Source organism: Canis lupus, chromosome 21, assembly GCF_011100685.1.
Source record: "Canis lupus familiaris isolate Mischka breed German Shepherd chromosome 21, alternate assembly UU_Cfam_GSD_1.0, whole genome shotgun sequence".
Classification (NCBI taxonomy): Eukaryota; Metazoa; Chordata; class Mammalia; order Carnivora; family Canidae; genus Canis; species Canis lupus.
The window spans coordinates 49,530,933-49,552,895 of record NC_049242.1 but is presented as its reverse complement, the minus strand read 5'-3'; the positions used below and the strand labels follow the sequence as shown (position 1 = coordinate 49,552,895).

At 34.4% G+C, this 21,963-nt stretch overlaps 1 protein-coding gene across 8 annotated transcripts in view; it reads right to left on the bottom strand.

Moving 5' to 3' along the window:
* The window catches only part of METTL15 (methyltransferase like 15), a 238,330-nt gene that overhangs the window by 157,207 nt on the left and 59,160 nt on the right, over positions 1-21,963 (bottom strand). For 7 of the 8 annotated variants that reach the window (XR_005375883.1, XM_038569297.1, XM_038569294.1 and 4 more), the window contains exon 3: positions 2,538-2,674. The exons of the other annotated variant lie outside the window; for it this stretch is intronic. Coding sequence is in view for 6 of the 7 variants with exons in the window: in XM_038569297.1 (XP_038425225.1) it covers positions 2,538-2,674 (137 nt within the window). In the remaining variant the exon portion in view is untranslated. The remainder of the gene's footprint in view (positions 1-2,537; positions 2,675-21,963) is intronic. 8 annotated transcript variants of the gene reach the window in all.

Sequence of the window (21,963 nt, the reverse complement as noted above, 5' to 3'; positions counted from 1 at the left end):
ATCCAATTTAAGAATAGGCAGAGGATCTGAATAGATTTTTCTACAGAAGACATACAGGGGTCTAACAGACACATGAAAAAATGTTCAACATCACTAATCATCAGAGAAATGAAAATCAAAACCATAATGATATACCATCTCACACCAATTAGAATGGCTAGCATCAAAATGACAAGCATCAAAATAACAAGTTGGGGATCCCCGGGGGGCTCAACAGTTTAGCGCCTGCCTTCAGCCCAGGGCATGATCCCGGAGACCCAGGATTGAGTCCTGCATGGGGCTCCCAGCATGGAGCCTGCTTCTCCCTCTGCCTGTGTCTCTGCCTCTCTATATGTGTGTGTGTGTGTGTGTGTCTCATGAATAAATAAATAAAATCTTAAAAAAAAAAAAAAAGACAATTTGGGGAGGATGTGGAGAAAAGGAAATGCTCCTGTTCTGTTGGTGGGAATGTAAATTGGTGCAACCACTGTGGAAAACAGTATGGAGTTCCTCAAAAAATTAAAAATAGAAATATCATGCAACCTAGTAATTCCACTGCTAAGTATTTACTCAGAGAAAATGGAAACTAATTTCAAAAGAAATTAGAGGTGCATATACACCTCTGTGTTTACTGCATTATTATTTACAATAGCAAAGATATGGAAGCAACCCAAGTGTCCACTTACAGATGAATAAAAACATATGTATGCTAGAATATTACAAAGCCATAGAAAATAATGAAATCTTGCCGTTTGTGACAACATGGATAGAAGTAGAGGGTATTAATGCCAAGTGAAATAAGTGAGACAGATAAAGACAAACATCATATGATTTCATTTATGTGAAGAATCAAAAAAGTAAAAAAAAAAAAAAAATGAACAAATGAAAAACAGACCCTTAAAAACAGAAAACAAACTAATGGTTGCCAGAGGAGAGGTGGGTGGGAGGATGGGTGAGATAGGTAAAGGGGACTAAGAAGTACCAACTCTCAGTTATAAATAAATAAATGATAGAGATGAAAAGTACAGCATAGGGAATGGAGTCGATAATATTGTAATAATGCTGTGTTGTGATAGATGATGACTATACGTACCTTTGTAAGCACTGAGTAATGGTGTATAAATGTTGTGTACACCTAAGCCTATTCTAAAACTGTCTGTCACCTATACTTTAATAAGAAGATACGATTATTAGGAGATCGGCAGGATACATACTCCAGCTTTGTCTCTAGTCATATGTGCCTTTAAGCAAACCACTTAACCTGTCTAAGCTAATCGTTTCTACAACTGTAAACTGGAGAGAGAATATAGTCTCAAGATTCCTGATAGATAACAAATTACACCCAAGAAAATTGATAAAATTTTAAGATCCTTCTGAGAAAAGGAGACTATTTGAGGAATAAGAGACGTTGGAAAAACTGAACTGGAACTCATCGCCTTTAGAAATAATATCTAAGAAAATCCAGTTTTCTATGATAGTGAAATATAATGGAGACCTATGTTTATTCTATGATTGCTTAGGTCATAATCAAGTGAACTACTAAGATGTTTCACAAACATGAATACCCTAGTAGTACAAGAGCTTCTTAAAGAAGATGCATCTAAGTTACACTGCAGAATGATAGAGACATGTTAAAAAAAAAAACAAAAACAAAAACAAAAAACTATCACTAAACCATATCCTCATATTTTTCTTAGAAAAAAATAATCTGGGGTCAAATGGATTTCAGGCACTCCCATTAAACCCTCTAATGTCGTAAACAAAAATCTAGATATATTTATTTACATTTTTATTGTGAAAATTAATCACACTGATAGATTTGTAGAGTTCAGGACTTGAGAGGTTGAGAAATATTGTTCTAGATTAGGAATTCAACTTTCTATCCTTAGTTTGTGATTAAACTTTTCCATAGTCATATTTTTGTTACTTCATCTAACATACCTTTTCATTATTGGACAGTTACAACTAGCAAAAAACTGTGGTCCATATCAAATCAAAATCTGCCTCTAAAATTCTCATCTATTTTCTTGATTTCAGTCTCTAAAGCATGAGAGAACTCCTTATTCCTGAAAATAGCTTTTTACGTATTTGTAGACAATTTAACTCCCAGATATTTTCCTTTTTCAGACTGATAACTTTTAAACAACAGAGCATAACTTACTATCCAAAATTTTCTCTAAAGGAATTCTGCAGAATTCTCACATCCTTATTTATTTCAGTAAATTCTTAGAAACTGTAACTCGTAAATTTTTTTAAAAAATATTTCTTAAACTATTGTCAAAATATTACTCATGGATAGATTTAAATCCATCTTTAAATTTTAGCCATAAGTCACTTTTGTATTTATTTTAATGAATTCAGAAAGGATAAAGGCAGTAATATCATTAAAGTGGTACTATAAATAGTATTTACATTAATTCTTTCAGGGGAAAAAGGGAGAAAATATGTAGCAGAGTGAAGTATAACAATATACAAGACAGAATAAATTCCAAGGTAGTGAACCAAGCTCTATATAACTCAGCACCAAAATTCAATAATCATACAAGAGTATTACTTACGGATACAATTCTGAAAGCTGTTCAGCTATTGCATATGCTGTTGGGTCTCTGTCTAAGGCATACAGAGTAATATCTGACTCCTTCTGTAGAATGGCTCTCGTGTGTCCTCCTGATCCAAATGTCATATCTAGAAAAATCTAGCCAACACAGAAAGAGAAAATTACTACCTAACATGAATACTCATTGCTAGCTACATTAATTTCTAAAAGCACATAACGATTTTCAGAGCTGATAGCAAGTGGAAAAACAATTAAAACTGTTTTGCCTAGAGTTCAATTTGTAATACATGAGATCTGGATCAATTATGAGTGACAAGTCTGGAAGAAATGGTCAAGGTATCAGAAAATGATCATCTCTGGCACAGGCTGGTCAATTCAAGACACATTTACATTTCCTCCAAAGGTCAAAGCGGCCACAGCATTATGCTCCTAGCTTTTTAATGCTTTCCAGCACCTGGCTGATAGTAGTATTTCCAACAATTTCTCATTATTTGGAAATAGCTTACAATTAGTATGGCTCACTTTACCTCAATTTTTCTAAATGCTTTATATTACACAGGAAGATATTCAAGAATGCAAAGAAAGAATGAGAGAGGGAGTGAGGTGGAGGGAAAAGAATGAATATACCTAACAATAGTCACAGGACAAATTTTTAAAAATCTAAACTGGAACAGGCTCAAGGCTTAAGTCAAACCAACGAGGATAAATTCTAGCTTTGTCATGAGGTAGCTATATATCTTTGGGAAAGACACTTAAAATTCCAGTGTCTTTAGATTTCCCCAGGCTCTGACAACAAAAAGAAAGTCAGAAGAAAGAAGATACCATCAATACCTATCTAACTGGTAAAGTGACATATTAATTGCTCCTATAAACTAAGGCACTTTTGAGAGTATAAGATCTTCCAGGAATCATTTCACCAGGCCAACAGGTTATTATGTACAGGGGCACCTATATTTCATGTCTAGATCATTTTAGAAAAACGGTAAAGTTAATTGGTTTTGAATAAACTTCTTGGCTATTTTTCTGGGCCACATTTTTAAGAAAATAGGTCTCAGTTGGGCAAGAAACCAGACCTGGACCATTAGAAACATACTTGTGAATAAGTTCATTTTTTTTTTTGAATAAGTTCATTGATTGTGGTTGACTTGAAAGTCAAGACACTCGAAGTGTAGTCTGATGTGTCCTTTCAAGAAGCTTTACTGGTATTATGAAAATAAAAATAATCATTCCAATCATAAGGAATACTATGAAAAACCACATACGCTATAAAGTTTTAAAAATATTTAAACATACAACTTTTCTAAAGTTAATGTGTACATTGCACAAGAAGGGGATATCCTGTAATGGATTTGAACATTTCCCTGCCCTGAAGGCTACAATTTATTTTGAGGAGAGTGGTCAGAAACAAGACACAATATGCTTTGATTTTTTTGCTACCAGCTACCATGCTAAGTCCCATTCTCTGATCAAGTCCTCAAAAACATTAGCCTGTTACTTGAAAAATAATATGGAGGAAATCTTCAGATCAAAAATGAAAAGGAGAGGGATGTAAATTATAAGAGATGTAAATGTGGTGAAAATGTGCAAGCACTGCTTTTTAATGTAAGTATGCAATAAAACTTAAGCTTGTACTTCTGTCACTGTCGGCACAAAAGACATGGCTACACACTCTTTTAAACATTATAAATGGTAATGCTAAAACACTTGAATTTATTATTATTATTTTTTTTAAGTGAGGCTTGAACTCAGGACTCTGAGATCCAGACCTGAGCCAAGATAGAGTCAGACACTTAGCCGTATGGTTAAGTCTGGTTGTTAAGAGTACGTACGTACTTATAATCTCAAGATCAAATAATTTCCTTTCCCAGTCTGTATAGCTATTTTACATATCTATGAATAGGTAAAAATCTCCCACCTTACCATACCTCAGTTTTAAAGTTGCTATGGGTTTAGCATAATTTAAACAAAAAACTTCTCTAAGTCAAAAGTATAAATTACTTTCTTGTTATGCTCCAATATCAAGTCTTGTTATAAGCCTGCACTTAACTAAGAGTATAGCAAATAAAATAATTTGCATATGATTACCTTATCCCAAGCCAGTAAAGTTCTAATCAATAATTAAAAAGAAAAATCCTCATCATTAAAAATATTCTGGAAAATGTGAGATGATGATTATAATTTACATGATTATTTTTTAATATATCATGATTATGCCCTTGGAGATGTACTGACAATCAGGAAGTTTCCATGGGGGAAAAAAAAATTATTACCAGTTAAGTGTAACACAAAGCAAAGTGGGAAAGTGAGAGACATGGGATTTGTAAAACTACAAGTGAACCCCACCATATGTCCTAGGTTAATAGGTGATTGAAGTCATCGAGACGTTTTAAAATTCTAATATACATTGCTCATTAATGTAGGCCTTGTGAATTAACCAGCACTACAACTGAAAAGGGAGCCAATTAGTCTCTCTCTTCTCCTGAGTCATTAACATGATATAAGACTACATTTTTAAATTTGTACAAGTTGATGATAAAATAAGACCAGACAAATGCACAAGAAGAAATAAATTTGAATGTTTCAAAACAATGCTTCTGTAGGTCTCATCTACATGTACATCTGTATATTCATATGTATATGTTATATCCCAGGCACACTTGGAGCTCTTTCTTTACAATTACCTGATATGATTTATCTAAAACATAAAACTCATATTTGATACCAAGAGTTTATTCTGACAATGTTACTTTCTGACCTGTATAACCCTAACCAAATTGTGTTAACTCTCTGAGCCTCAGCTGTTTCATCTAAGAGGATAAAATGTACCCCTGTTTACTTCACAGATTATCTGATTTCCTCCTTACAACTACAGAGTAGGTGTTATTACATTTATATACATACAGAAATTAAGATTATAGTAAACTAATAAGTGGCAAATGCAGGAACTAAATACTGGTATATATGGCTCTAAATCTGTTTTTTCCTCCCACCACTCTACTTCTGCATTAAATCAATAAAGTCTGTATTTGCTCAATACCTATGGTTTACCAAGCATTAAAGTTTTTCCTACTTGATCTAACAAAAGCTTCGTAAGTTAAGTATGGACAAGTGGCATTATCCCCATTTTTGCAAGTACAAAATTAAAGTGCAGAGAGATAAGGTGACTTGCTTAAAATCCTATTACTGGGAAGTGAGGGCAAGAGAATTCTAAACCAATGTGTCACCAACTCTAAATTTTGTGCCCTTTGTGAAAGAAATAAAAAGAAAAGGGAGGGGGCAAGCAAAAGAAAGACATAAAGTGGATGGATGGCATAGAAAAAATCATGGCAGAAATAGCTTTAGAAAAATTATACTAGAAAACTTTTTTTATAGATCACTCATTCCCACTGGAACTTAGGCTCTCAGATACCATGTCTTAATCTTTGTGTAGCAAGATCACTCTGGAGATACATGTGTTTTTTTTTCTTCTCTCCCCCCTCCTTCTCCATCAAGCCGGTGCCTAGGTATTCAGGGCTTTAGAATATATGTTCCCTGAGGACTTCTGTGTGGCACAAAGAAGTAAGTATCTTTCCTATCATCTGGAAACAACCATTTTCCTATCGGTTAGTATTTCTTAAAAAAGCTCAGAAACAATACTAGTGATCCTGGGTAGGTTAGTGTCTTTAAAGAAAAGAGAGAGAGATTTCACTGAAATTGAGGAGAGAAGAGATGGGAATGATCAATAAATTCCATGAAGGTGCAGGGCTAATGAAATGACTGACAGATGATAGGATCTCAAAGTTGTCTTTGAGGGTGGGCCCTCAACACAGGGCTCCCAGTGCTCCCAGAGATTTCCGTACCCCTCTTTGGCACAGAAGCAGGTCCTAGAGGGCCTTTACAGGTTACAACAAAAGGGATCTCAAGGGGAACTAAGGGTGGAATGAGGTGAGTAATGAGATGCAGGGCCTCCTCATACCCCATGTGGGGTAGAGCGCATGAATGAGATTGACGGCTTCTCAGCACAGGGAGATAAGGGCTCAGAATCAAAATGACAGTGACTTAAAGAAAAAATAAACATTTGAGGGAAGATTCATAACTACAATTCTCTAACTTTGCCTCCATTTTAACAGCATCAGTGCCCAGTAGTAGATGTTTAGTAAATATTTAGTGATGCGATATGAAAAAGGGCTCAGCTTCCCAAGGTAACTCTGATAAAGACAGCAATACTCGTTCGTGCACATGGATTTAGAAGTACTCCTCAAGATATCAGGTGCATTGCCACAGGACCACAGGAAATAGTCACAGGGTATCCATGTTTCGGAATCATTTAACATCAATATGTTTCAAATATCACAAGTTGATTCACTAATGAAAAGAACTTTTTCAGAACATTATGATCTGATATTAATAGTATTATGTAACTCTACTGCACCATGTTCTTATTTGTTGATCAGAATCCTTTACATTTGAAATAAGAAAATGAGAATTTCTCATTTTAGGTAGCTCTTCTAATCAAAAACAACTAAATGACATTGTATCTACATGGTCCTCTATATGCAGAAATGACTAGGTTCCACCTTGAACCGTGATGAGTCACACTTGAAGAGCTGAGCACCAGCTGGGACTCTGATAATGAACAGGCACAGATGCAGAATGTCAGAGCTGAGGGGGACATAACACACTCTTTATTCCACCTCCTCATTTTACTTATGAGGAGACCAGGGCCCAAAGAGGGCAGAGCTGATACCAAAACGTAGATCCTATGGTCTTTCCACTTTATCTCATAATATTCCTTCACTGGAATTATACAATCACACTGAAACAATCATTCTTTGAAAAAGTTTTTTTCTTACTATGAAGACAGATATATGTGGGAACTTTGCACCTTCAGCCTCCAACACAGTTGAAAACAATCACTGCTCTACCATTCTAAATTGTTTTAAGACTTTATGACAATAAATCTGTTGGATTCAATTGCAAAGACAATTATGTTGTATGCATGGCCTCAGATAAATATGCACCCGTTACGTATAACAGCAGCTAGGGATGACTGACTTCTTGACAGGTTACAGTTTTCAAACTGATCTTGAAATTAAAAACAAAGAATTAAAATACTTAAATCATAGACCTATGGGTAGGTAGAGCTAGAAGGACCCATAGAAATAATCCAAGTTGAGTCCCATTTATATCTATTACTCTCTCTAGAGAATACTTAGCACTACTTTTACATCTCTCAGATATGATATCCTGTAAGATATAGTTAAGGCTGCTTTCTGAAGGCAGAATTGACAGAAATCAAGGGATTCACTCAAGATTCTACCGCACAGACTAGATAATTAAGTGATTTTTGTTTTTCCCAATCCAACAGTTCTAATCGTCAAAATTTTTACACTGGAACAACACTGTTAAAATTGGACATGAAAACATTTTTAGCCCTGAACAGCACGAGGGTAGATCCTTCAATTTCATTTTCCTAATGTTGATTAGTCATTTCCAATCTGTGCAAGATTTTTAATAGTAAGTTCTCATCTGAATTTGGAAACAATATGGCCTGATTTCACTGAAAAAATTTCTTCCTATGAATATTTTCTTCTCTGGCAATTACTAATTTTGAATTTCTAGAATTGAAATGTTTTTGAGAGAATTTTGGCAAACTTCATCTATTTGCAACAGGTTTCATTTTGAAATACTGAAATGTCTCAGGCATATACTTAATCTTCTGGATTTTTTTTCAGGAGGTAAATTAAAATGTATGACATGGATTAATAATCTGCATGTTTACTGAACATTCAGTAGAGATAAGGTCACAAGAGGTAATACCTTGAGATACTAAGTTATGGGCCTTCCAGTTTGGTGAGGGAATTTAGATGCACACAAATAATTACTAGTAAAAAGAAATCAGCAATATAAGAACAGCATAGATAACCTTTTACAGGGAGTGAAAAAACACATTTACTTCAATCAGTAGTGAAAAGGACAAAATTGGAGTAGGTTATAATCCAGCTGGACCTCAAAGGCTGGGCAGAAGTCAGAAAGCACCCTTTCTTCTCACTCTTCCATATTCTCCAAATTCAGTTAGCTAGTTGACTTTATGTTAAAACGTTCTAAATTTCTCTGCTCCCATTTTAAATCCAGGCCCCCTTTTTTCTTTGCTTCACCCCTGCAATAGGCTCACACTCATATCAGTACCTCAGTCTGACTTCTGATTCTTCTTCTTACACTGTTAACTGGATCTTCTTTCTGAAATTAAATTATAGCATAGGACCTTCCTCCCCTCAAAACTCTCCAAAGCTGCATGACAGGATCTAAATTTCTAGGTATAATATTATTCTTCAAATTCTGATCTCTGCATTTCTGTCAAACATTATCTCCCCCTCCTCCCACATGAATTTTACAATATGTTCTCTAGCCATACAGTTATAATATATAATAAAAGCACCTGCAATTATCAAACATGTGAAACTATCTGATGGCTTCTCTACCTTTTCGCTTTGTTGCACCACCCTCAAATTGTATTCTCAAACAATTATGAGAATTCTGATATGTCCACAGCTCTATTCTAAGATTTAGAAACAGGACAGTAGGCCGAAATAGTCATGGTCATTGCTCTTACATAGTTTTCAGCCGGAGGCCTTGTTGGTATCTTTAATATATTGTTCTTTCTTTCTAGAATACGCCTCTAGAAGATGGTCAAAACATTTGTGTCCCAGACACCAAACAATGCATGATACAAAGTATAATCAGTAAATAAATTAAATATTAAACATTAAATAAATAAGCAAAATCAAAGAGAATTAAATCTCAACAAAGGCATAGACATATCCATGGAAAGGATATGTTATATAGAGCGAGAGCAAGTTTGACTGGAACGCAGGATGTATTACAAGCAAAGAGTGGAAAAGAGAAAAAGGAACTAGAAAATAATGCTAGAAGGTTATGTGAAGTCAACTTGTGGCAGTCCTAAAAGGCCAAGGTAAGTAATTTGCATCATACTTGCTAAATAATGAACAGCTCTGAAGACTTTTTAAGTACAAATAATAATATAACTGCCAAGAGTATTAGACTGTGAGAATGTAGTGGTGACATGGTATAGAGCAAGCACCCCGGTAAGAGGACGCACAGCCTGACCTGCCAACAGGAATGGAGAGTAGTAGTGATAATAGCGACGTATAACACACTTATTGAATGCTTATTTTACACCAAAAATGGTGCCAAATATTAGATCTGCATCATTCATTATTTTATGCATAGGCAGAAACACACACACACACTCGCTCACTCATTCACTCACATTCACAGTTAAGTGAAATGGGATTTTCAAAACCACCCTTTATGTTACTCTTATTATTATTACTCTTTTACAGGAGAAATGGGAGACTGAGAGACAGGTGAAGTGAGGCACAGCTACTGTCGGTTGCAGACAGATTTTAAAAACAATTCTGTCTCCTGAACCTGTGCTCCTAAGTACTTTGCTTTTTTCTCCTAAGTACTTTGCTTTTAACAGACTGTTTAGAAGCAGTGAGGGGAGAAGTGAGAAGTAAGAAACGACGACCAAGCACGCGATGTGAGCACCTAGGCGTACAGGAGACGGCATTTACTGTGCACGTACTCTATGCCAGCACGCATTATGCCACACACTTTAAAAAGCTGGCCTAATTTAATTCTCACCACAGACTGTATGGTACATAAAATAATTCCATTTCACAGATGAGTATATCAGAGCCATTTACTTAGGACAATTAGAGATAGAGGCAGAAATAAGCATTTCCTTCTCTTCCCTGCCACCCTGCTACTCCGCCTCCGCCACCTCCCAATTAGTGTTAGAACAGCCACAGAACAACTTCTTACTCTAAAATAGAGAAAATCAGAAGTATGAGAAGATACAGGCAGCTTGACAGGGAGAACAAAGGTTTGAGAATTCCATGTGGGAATAGAGGGACTCTTTGTAGTAAACTTGAAACAGTGAAGTGAGGGGCACTGCTGAGGAGAGATTTTGAAGAGAAAAATAATAATAAAAAGGTGGAAACCCAGAAATGTAATAGGGCCAGTTATAACAGCATTAATCCACAGTGGAAGGAAGAAGTTTCATTTCCTAAAATACTTAAAGAACACTAAGTTCTAATTATACTTTTGAAGTTCATCCTAGTCAAAAACCTTGATACATTTTTTTAAAATAAGATAAATTATTTTCATCATATATCCAACTTATATTATGCAGCCTTTGGGGATATTGCACCCCAAATGCAGTACCTGGCACACATTTACCAAATGCAACAGAAAGGAGCACTGTGATATAATTAGTGAGGCCAATGTTAAGAAAAATAAGCTAGTGACTTGGACACAATAGGATATATATGATAAAATGGATATTCTGACTTTAAAAAATCACTAGAAGCAGTTATCTGGTATAGGGTGTCACTGGAACATTTGCAATTGCCAAGGCAAAGCTATTGCTCCACCACCGGGAACTGAATCCCGCAAGGCTATCACTGACTTCTCTCAGGCTTTACTTATGTCTCTGTCTAATCTACTGACAGGTAGACATTTGTCAAACTGATGCATCTACAGGCCGGAAATAAATTAGAACATATAACTGAACATAGAAGGCTACCGACCTTATGGTCAGCTAACACTCTGAACAAACATTTTTCCTACCAAATTCCTTGATTTATTATTGTCTTCTCAAGCTCTGTTGACTATCTGTCTGCTACATGCTTATTTTGTTTTATTTGTAACTATTACATGGGCTTATGTAAAAGGAAAAAAAAGTCTCAAAAGAACATAAAAGTTATACCACAAACAAAACAATCAATGCATTGCAATAAATTTATCTCTTTTCCCATTTTATCAAGAGTATTGGTGGTACTATGACTCATTCTGCCTAAATTCTGCAAACATTTCATCTTGTAGCTTAAATTCCATCCTATTCACAACAGAAATCCTTACTTGTCATAACAAAACTTATTTCTCTTCATTAGTATGTACACTTATATTAAACTAAATAATTAGACTATTCATCTTTCTTGGTGTTAAATAGGTTTGCTCTTATCTGTAACATGGAGGGATTCCAATCAGAAGTCCCAGCCATGTACAATGGACCGTTCCTTGATCTGCTTGCAGATACAATGTTTGAATTAAGACAAATAGCTAAAAATAATATGGCATGAGTAGTCTCAATAAGCTTAATTTCACAGACTTTTCTGGCCCAGACAATGCCAATCTGCCAGCATCTTGTTTAATAAGAAAAAGGTTTTATATATACCATCAAGAAAGTCCTATAACACATTCTGGACACACTTTTTCTGAGAATGCCAGATGTATTTTCTTCTAAGAATTATTAAAAATATAGATTGTTTATAGTATTTGGAAAAATAATGTGAAAATAATGGGATTTTGAGCTCTTTAATCAGTATGTTCAGCAAATGCTCTTTTCAAACTTTTTTTTTTTTTTTTGGTCAGGGGACACAAGTTATTTTACTGATGGCAGTTTCAACATGGTCCCAACATTAAATTCTTATCAGCATTAAAATAAAACTAATGATGGCAATATTTTCTACTATTTGGCCTCCAAATAACATTAACTTTACACAAATCAAAGCAGACATATATATATATATATATATAGGTCTTGATAGGTCTTGGTGTCCAATCCACTGTGTGCACATGTGTGCATATGTCCACAATGCAGGCACATGTGTATGTACATGCATGCATATGTATAAAAGCAGGTGAGTAGAAACTGCCCTATTATTTAACTTGCTTAAACATGTGACTCAAGGAGGACAAGTTTCCGACTCAGAATACACACTACACTACCATGAATCATTACATGAAGTAAATGTTAGGAAGTAAAATTTTAAAAGAAAGAGTTTCATAGGTTAGTAAGAAAGAAATTCATCAAGAACGAGTCTTTAAATAACTCAAAATAATCAGAAGAGGTAGGTTCAATAAAATACCTAAATATTTTAGAACTGCTTTCGTGACTTTCAAGTATTATATGAACTGAAAAATAAGATATAAATAAGGCAGCAGGGTGTAAAAGGAGGAGACTGAAGGTCAGAATATCTAGTTTCTTATCCAGATTCTATAATTGCCATAAAAGTTGGGCAAGTTACTTAACTTTTCTGAACCTCGATTTCCTCATGTGCAAATAGAGATTAAGTACACATGCTACATCATATCACCAGGTTATTAGGATATGGAAATAAGACAATATGCATAAAGGGAATTTGAAAATGGTGTAATGGTATTTAATAATATTATTAATAAAATGTACCTTAAGAAAATAATTTTTCACAAAGGCCTAAATTCTATGATAATTTATACTAAATACAAAAGTAATTTGGCATAAAAAAAACAAATGCTTTATGGCTTCTGAATTTGAGGAAACACTAACGGAACTTTCAGTTGGCAGATGGTCTTCAAAAGGATCTTCCAATGTAACCCTTCTAGGGCACCCTGGGTGGCTCAGTCAGTTAAGCATCTGACTTTGGCTCAGGTCATCAGGGATGGAGCTGTATGGGGCTCTGTGATCAGCGGGGAGTCTGTTTCTCCCTCTCCCTTTGCCCTTCCCTTCACTTGTGCTCTCTCTCGCTCTCTCCCAAATAAATAAAATCTTGAAAAAATAATAATAATGTAAAACAAAATAATAATGTAATGCTTCTAGAGGGAGAAATTTCAAAGAATTTTAAATGGAATAAAAATTACCAATGATGTATCTGAAATAAGAGAATTTCATAATTAGTCCATCTTTAGTATGTCTTAAAGATAAGAAAATATCTTCAAAGTATCTTTTAATTCAGCCAAAATAAAAAAAAATAGTTTACTAGATGATCTTTAAATATTTATTCTTTTTTAAATCTTTTTCTGAGTATAGTTGACACACAATGTTACATTACTTTCAGGTGTACCACACAGTGATTCAACTTCCTTTTATTATTGTGCTCTAACATTTTACCACACTACTGATCATATATCACAGTGTACAAACAATCCTATTGAGGGACAGTCTGGCAGTGGCGCAACTCTAAGTGACTGGTACTCTGACGTATTACTAGGAACAAAGCATTCAAAAACTCTAAAGTTTTAACTGACCCAGAAGACTTTATTAACTTTCAGAGTGGTCAGTTGACTCAAAGGAAGCAATGTTCATACTAAAATCAATTAGCTAATTATCTGGACGGTGAAGAAAAGTGATACACTTATTGTAGGAATTTTGTATGCAGAATACAGAATTTTGGAGTATAAATTCTGTATGTCCTCATGGACATTCAGTCTACTTGCACAGACCAAACACATATTAACAAAATGATTAAATAGTAAGAAAGAAAATTCCAGGCATGCTAATAAACACCAGTGTATGATTACATGGCAGTATTAACAAGGGCTAACTATGTTGCACAGAAACCAATACTACTCTACGCAGTCATGGTCTGAAAAAGTCAAGCCTGGATTATAACGAGCTAAGTATAATAGAGGGGAAAAGAAAAATGTGTGCCGGGGACAGAGAGAATCTAGAACAAAAAGCAGAATATTATACTTGAATTATAAATTGATTTAAGTGTATGAAATGTAAGGTTTGTAATAAGAAATAGAATAGACCAGGTTAAATGTTAGATTGCTTAACCTTTCTAAGTATGCTCTCTTAGTTATTAAATGGAGTTAAAAACACTGCCCTTAACAATATTACAATGAGGATTAAGTGAATTTGTGTATAGAGTGCTTAGAATACTTCCTGGCCCACAGGGAGTGCTCAAATAGTAACAATCACAACAACAAAAATGATTATAATAATACCTACTACTTTCACTGACAAAAGCAGAACAGACGAGAGCCCATCCAGCGACAGGACTCGCACTAGGATAATAACAGATGGGGGAAGAAGAGGTCCATGTGAGAGAAATGACAGAAGGAATGCCACCAAACAGAAGTACTCAAAAGAACTAAAGCTTAGTCTGGATATAAACACTAAACTTGGAAGAAATGTTAAAGTTGTCACAAAACTTTCAAAGCTGCCTGCCTAAAAGAATAATGATAGTACTTGCCAAAAAGATGGTATCATCAGAGGAGATAATCTGTTTTTCAGAGAATTACCACGATCCTCTCAAAACCTGACCCTCTAAAAATCGGAAGCATGAATTCATAAGCAGCAGCATTTCTCTTTAATACTCATGACTATCTCTACTTTATCAATGTAGTTTTATATCTAAAGTAATGGTAACAGGTTTTATGTATCTATTCAAGATGACTAGCAAAAAACTGGGGCATATTATAGTTAGACCCTTCTGTTACCACTACTAATAACAGGAAAGACTAACTCCTTCTACAAGTCAGACAGAGGGTTATTTACATAACAACCCCATGAGGTAGATGCTACTATTATTTCCATTTCCTAGAGAGAAGTAACTCACCGAGCTTGCATGGTCAATCAACTACAGACTCGGTTGAACCCCTGAAGTCAATCCTTGGAGTTTATGCTCTTTTTTTAAAAATATTTTATTTATTTATTCATGAGAGACCGAGAGAGAGACAGAGGCAGAGACACAGGCAGAGGGGGAAGCAGGCTCCATGCAGGGAGCCCCACGTGGGATTCGACCCGGGGTCTCCAGGATCACACCCTGGGCCGAAGGCAGGCGCTCAACCACTGAGCCACCCTGGTATCCCTGGAGTTTATGCTCTTAACAAGACCTCCTATAATGTCTTATAACTTGTTTTTGAGTAGCATAAATATCAGATCACAGCACTCCTCCTCTGCTCTAAACTTTCTGATGGCTCCTGTCTCACAGAGCTCTTCAGAATGTGCCCAGCACACCTCACCCGACCTGTCTCACTCCATCTTCTACCCCTCTACTCCTGGATCACTCTAGTCCGATTACGGGAGCCCTCCTACCGTCCCTCAAATACAACTCTGGTCACAAAGCCTTTGCACTTACGAGGCCCATCTGCCTGAGCCCCTGCAGCCCAGATATTCAGGGCTGACACCATTGTTCCGCCTTCTGTCTTCTGTTCTAGGTCTCCACTTAAATACAACATTCTTTGTAAAGCTGTCCTCCGTAAAACTGTTTTAAACTGTAACCCTTTTCCTACCCACCAACATTCATCATGTCTTGCTTCACTTCTCCTGCATAGCACTTATCCAATCTAACATAATCTAATTTATTCCTTTCTTTTTTATTATGCTTATTATCTGTGTCTCATCACTAGAAGGCAAGCTCTAAAAGGGTACACACGCTTGTATCTCTAATATGGGGAATAGTACCCGCCACGTAGAGCTGAGTAAATATTTGCTGAATGTATACATGGTTGAATGAATACAAATATACATTGGTAATTAAACAAAATTTGTTTTCAAAAGAAGAAAGGGGAAAAGGGAATTAGAATATTTATTTAATGTCTAATGTGTGCCAGGTAGTCTACGGGGTGTTTAGCATACTCACTACTCATCTAAATCTCCTGTGAGATAGAAAGTTCCCCTTTTTCATAGAATAAGAAACAGACTCTGAGATCAAGCAGCTTTTCCCAAAACATTGTTTTGTAGTAATGAAGTCCAGTTGTAGACAGTGGCTTTTTTTGATTCTCAGGGTCCGTGAGCTTCCTGCTTTCTTACCCTGCCTCCTGTAAAGTATCTTAGGTGCCAGCTGAAGTTTACATATCTCATCTAGTAGCAGTCTTTAAAAACATTTGCATGTGTAAACATCATATTCATGTAGAGAGATGCAATTATAGGTTACTTGTCAAATCAGCTGTATCTCAATGATTAGTTTTATGTGTCAACATGGCTAGGCTATAGCATCCCATCATTTACTCAAACATGAGTCTAAGTGTGTTGCTGTAAAAATATTGTGTAGATGTAATTAGCATCTAAAAGGAGTTGTCCTTAAGTGAGATTACCCTCCATAATGTTAGTGGGGCCACATCCAATCGGTTGAAAAGCATTAAGAGCAAAATTAAGGTTTCCTGGAGAAAAAGGAAATACTACTCCAACCTACAGCATTAACCTAGCATAAGATTCCAGCCCACCAGCCTGTCCTACAGATTTTGGCCTGGCTAGCCTTCACAAATGTGTGAGCCAATTCCTTAAAATAAACTTCTTGATATTGATCCTGTTTTTCAGGTTCTGGAGGACCCTGACTTTCATCAATACTGCCTAAATGTCTGCAACAGTAAGTAGGACAAAACAGAAACTCCAAATGTAGACTTCCAGCAATGCTATGAATGTAGCAGGTGATAAATATCTGCTAAGCAGAGATAAACAAAGAGATGGCTTACCTTAAAGTAGAAAGAAGAAAGGAAGTCTATAAAATCCTTAGAGAAAATATTATCTACCAGGAAAAGCTTCAAATAAACTTTAGATTGATATTGACTATCTTGTTTAATTTTTACAGTGTTATAAAAAATTCATTAGTTATCCAGAATTAGTGTTAATCTTATTTACTTTGAATCTTAGACTCACCATGGGTTTCTTTCAGGTCTTCTTTACCACAAGTATTGATAATAAGGTATAACTCCCCACATAAACAATTCAATAGACTCCTACCACAGTGCTAGAAAACACACGGGGGTCCTCAAGGACCCTGAACATGGAGTTAGCAAAGGAAGTTCATGTAGAAAAAGGTTTCCACCCTAAATGACCTTGGAAAAGTCATTTAATAAGAATGAGTCCTAAAACTCTTGCGTGTGGAATAAAGAGATAATTCACATGTAGACCATAAATCACTTAACAAATATGATTTTGCCATTAAACAGTAATAGCATGTCATCTATTGTGTTTAGAAATAGTGTCTTTCAACTGAAATTTAAATAAAACCTTGAAGAAAAAAAGGGAAAAAACAAGTTTTTTTAAAAAAAAAAAACCTGTCTTTCAAAACACCATATATCAAAAACCAGAAAATTAAGTCAGACAGTCAAAATTTTTGATTTCCTATGAAAAATAATTACGAAGCTTGAAAGTCTCACTGTAAGAAATCTACCACCACTGAGTTCAATTAAAATGGGAATCTCAGACACCTAGATCATAGTCCCTATTCTCGAACAGTTCATAAAACCTGTATTGCGTACTTCCTGTCCCTCCCCCAATTTTCACACCCCCACATTTCCAAAAAGTATGGTTGAAATACTTGAAGCAATAATTCAAAGTAATATAAATATTTTCAAAGCTATGAAGAGATACTTAAATGCCAAATATAAGTATTACTGCATGGACCATTTAGGTTTCTAAACAATAATTATAACACGCAAATTAAGAATATTTTTAAGGCCCAGGGCTACATTATGTTAGAATACAAGGGAACAACCTCTTAAAACAAGAAGAAAACTGTAAATTGCTATTAATCTAATAACAAAAGGAAGCTAGTCTTCCCAGTGTATCTTCTTTCTTCTTTTCAAGTGGTGCTTCTGATTACTTCTATTTATTAAACAACCAAAACAGCCCAAATTTTCAATCCATTCTAAATTAAATCATCTTAAATCATGCCCTGTGGATTTAGGAAAGAAACATGAAACTAGATGAAAAGTCAATTTTTCCAACCATTCCTTCAATCCTTCACCTAAAATTAAATGCCTACCCTCCAATTCTAGATTTATGTTGCAGTAAACAGAACTATAAAACCAGTTCACAATCACTTAAAGCCTGGAAATCTTTTAGTTCTGCTAAGTTGTGTATTGTAATATGTGTTATCATTTGTTGTCCAACAATATCATTCATGTCTTCATAATGCAAGTATTAAGCCTACTTATTTGATATACTTTTAAGAGAAGATACCACAAGACAGAGAAGATACGATCTTCAAATGAATATTCAATTCTGAAAAGACATACAAATAAGCAGGAAGTTCAATTGCCTGTGTTTGAAGTAAAACATAATACTCCAAATAACCTCAGATGATTTGATTAATCATTAGGAAAAAGGCTTTAATTGTGTAAATACTAAATATAGCCAAGAGAGATCAGAAGCAGGCTAACAGAAAATAGTAAATATTAAACTGTTAGTCCAGATCAAGATAATTCTTCTTACTCTAGCTAGAAGGAGAAATCAGGCAGAAACAATCAGCACTTTCTGTTAAGATATCGTAGAGTCAGAACACAATGCTAAGCTATTTTCTATTTGTATTCACATGAGGCTTAAAAATAAGTCAACTTTGCCTTTCAAGAGTTTATCTAATTTCAGACATGTAATTGTTGTTACTTCTTAAAATATTTCTCTACCAAAAGAACTGTTCCACAACATATTACCATTTGCTTTCTCATACTCAGAGTTCATAATTAAACAGTAGAATATTACCCACAAAGCCTGAAATAGCCATATAATATTTTTATAAAAGGATTTTTAAACTGTGAAAATGACTATATTGATTAACTATTCTACTGAAAAATATTTTTCCAAAAAGATATAGCCTTTGAAAGGTAAATTTCTTTACACTGTATATAAAGAACAAGTAAAATTAGGTATTTTTATTCTTTAAGTCTCTACTCCAAGTTTTTTCTAAGTCTTCCAATTTTAGTTAATGGTTGAATTCTCAAGAAAATTTGGAAAAGTACCCCTAACACAAAAGAGGAAAAAAAGCAATTTGAATTACTCTGATGCTCAAACTAATGACATTATAAGAAGAAAAAAACTTTCACAAATATCATCAACTTATATAGAGTAAATATTTGCTGTAAAATTTCAGACAAGGGGCACCTGGATGGCTCAGTGGTTGAGCGTCTGTGTTTGGCTCAGGGCGTGACCCCAGGTCCCAGGATCGAGTCTCACATTGGGCTCTGTGCAGGGAGCCTGCTTCTCCCTCTGCCTGTGTCTCTGCTTCTCTCTCTCTGGGTCTCTTGTCAATAAATAAATAAAATTTCAGACCAATTTCAGACAATATTGTAAGTAAATATATTGTCACCGATTTTTAAATTATACTAGCAAGTGTAAAAACATTACAAAGCTAGTTCATTTGTACAAAATGGTTTATAACTTCAGGGGTAACTTTAAAATATAAAATTTATTATGATAATTATATGAAAGAAGCATCACTTGCCTTCAGGGGAAATAATATAGAGTCTCTCTGCTGTCAAGAAAAATTATTATTAACAGGCTGATGTTATAACTTCATTATACAGTATAATGTAAATAAAATCTAGGGTAATTCTCATTAGTGCCATTCTACATCTATAACTTTGGTCAAACAAGTTAAAACTAAAGTATATGAGCTAAGCATAGCAAATATTGCCTTACTCCATCATTACAAATGTTAAGAAAAAGTCCTCTTAATTTTTTTAATGAATGTTTTAATTTGTATTAAGTCACATTATAATTCTACTGAATGTAAATATTAATTGTGCCCTTTCTGTCATTATCATTTACCCAGGTTTTGAAACACATGTCAACAGATAATCAATAAACACCTCATGAATAAGCATCGTGCTAAGTTCTTTATATTAAAATGTGGCCTTGTGACTTCAGGAAGTCGCTTTACCTCTCTGGCCTTAATTGCCTAAATGTTAAGGCAGGGGATTAAAAAAGGATAATCTCTTCATGTTCAAATATTCTGTAATTTTAAAATAAACAGGATCTAAACATATCTGACTATAAATTCAGAGAGATCTTCTTTGCATTTTTAATAAAATTAAATATACTTAAAATAACTATTATAACTTAACATCATGTCAAGTGCGCTGGAAATTTAAATCCAAAGACTTAAGTAACCAAAAGATTGATAAATGCTTGAAATATGATTTTTCCTACAATTTCCAAACATAAGTGATCTTAATTTTATATATCACTTATGAAAATATAAATTATTTTTGTTATTGCTAGCTATAGGGGGGCAAAGGCTCATGTGAGGAAGGGACTTTATTTATGTTCTAGAATGAATGCAAAAAGAAGCCACCTATTGCCCTTTTCTAAATAAACAGTTACTGCCATACACAAGAAGAGAACTATTAAGGGAAATTTAGATGCCAGAGGTCTCTCTTTATGAGAAGTAATCTTAAAATCATCAGTAATAAACAGTATTGAATCAACTTTGTATAACTATTGATCGAGACTAAAATTAAGGTAGTCAATAAAGTATAATCAACATTTAAGAGCAGAGCAATTGCATTAACTCAAAATACAGAGCACTGCAGTGGGCTCTAGCAGGAGCCCTGAAAAGAAAAAATTATAAATCAATAACATTGCAAATATACATGAAATCTGTTTCAAAGAACTTTGTGGTAATGGCTTCATAACTAAGTGCTGTTGCAATAAAAACACAGCTGATTGTGATCAATTGGGAGTCATTTATTTTATTGAAATTTCCATTACAATGTTACTTGAACAAATCATAAAATACTCTTGTATGACATCCTACTGATATTTAATAAAATGTGAAGTTTAGTGTACTGGCTGGCTAATCACCACAGGGAATCATCGAATGGAAATGATTCACTCATGTAAGTTTACTCCTACAATCATTCACCAGTTGTCCACTTCAGCTGATAAAAGTAGAGATGGAGTCAGGTTTTTAAACCGGTCTGTGTCATTTACTACCACTTCCTCCATGCTTAATTGAGACTCTAATAAACTGACTCAGATTTGTTTACATTTGTCAAAATAAGAACTCGAGGGATAGAACTAAGGAAGGTATAAACAAAATTTAAAAAGTATTCAAATTAGAGCTTTCAGAAAATTCCTTGGGAGTTATTTCATGGTCTCTTTTGCCATAAATAATATTTGATATTGACTTTAGGCATAATCCTATCTTTATCTGTTATGACATTCTGTAGACTTTGTTTCTTTCTTTGGGAAATAAAAAATGAAGATACACAAGATGGAATGCTATTAAATTAAGCATACAAAAATCTCATTTGATAGTTCAAATTACTAGTGACTTTGCAACAAGGTTTATATCCCCAAAATTCTACATAAATGTGGAATTCTGAATCAGCATTAAAGTTAAAGAAAGAAGAAAAAAAAAAAAGTTAAAGAAAGAAATGAAACTTGGAATTATGAATCAACGTTAAATTTAAAATTTCTTGTGAGCTTATGAGGGAAATAAAAATTCAACAATAAATTTACTGGCATACTACTTCAGTCAGTTTATAATACCATCTATATTCCACACTTTATTACAAGTTTAAGTGTATTGTAGGAAATAAAACAATAAGCTGTATCCCTGTATTACATATTGAACAAATGATGATAAATGATAAATGATAAATGATATTTCATGAATGCAAACATTAAAAATAAGCTAAGATGAATGGGTTACTAAGAAGCAAGTTTATATATTTTTATGCTATCATTTAGCAATCACAATTTCCTTTAGGAAATAAAGATTTTATACTGAAAGAAGTTAGTGATGATATTTCCCACTGTAAAAAAACAAAAACAAAAAAACAGTAACAGAAAAATTGGTTATCTATATTTATATCATTAAAATGACTTTGGGTAAATTATAGTAACAACCATACTTCAATGGCTAAAA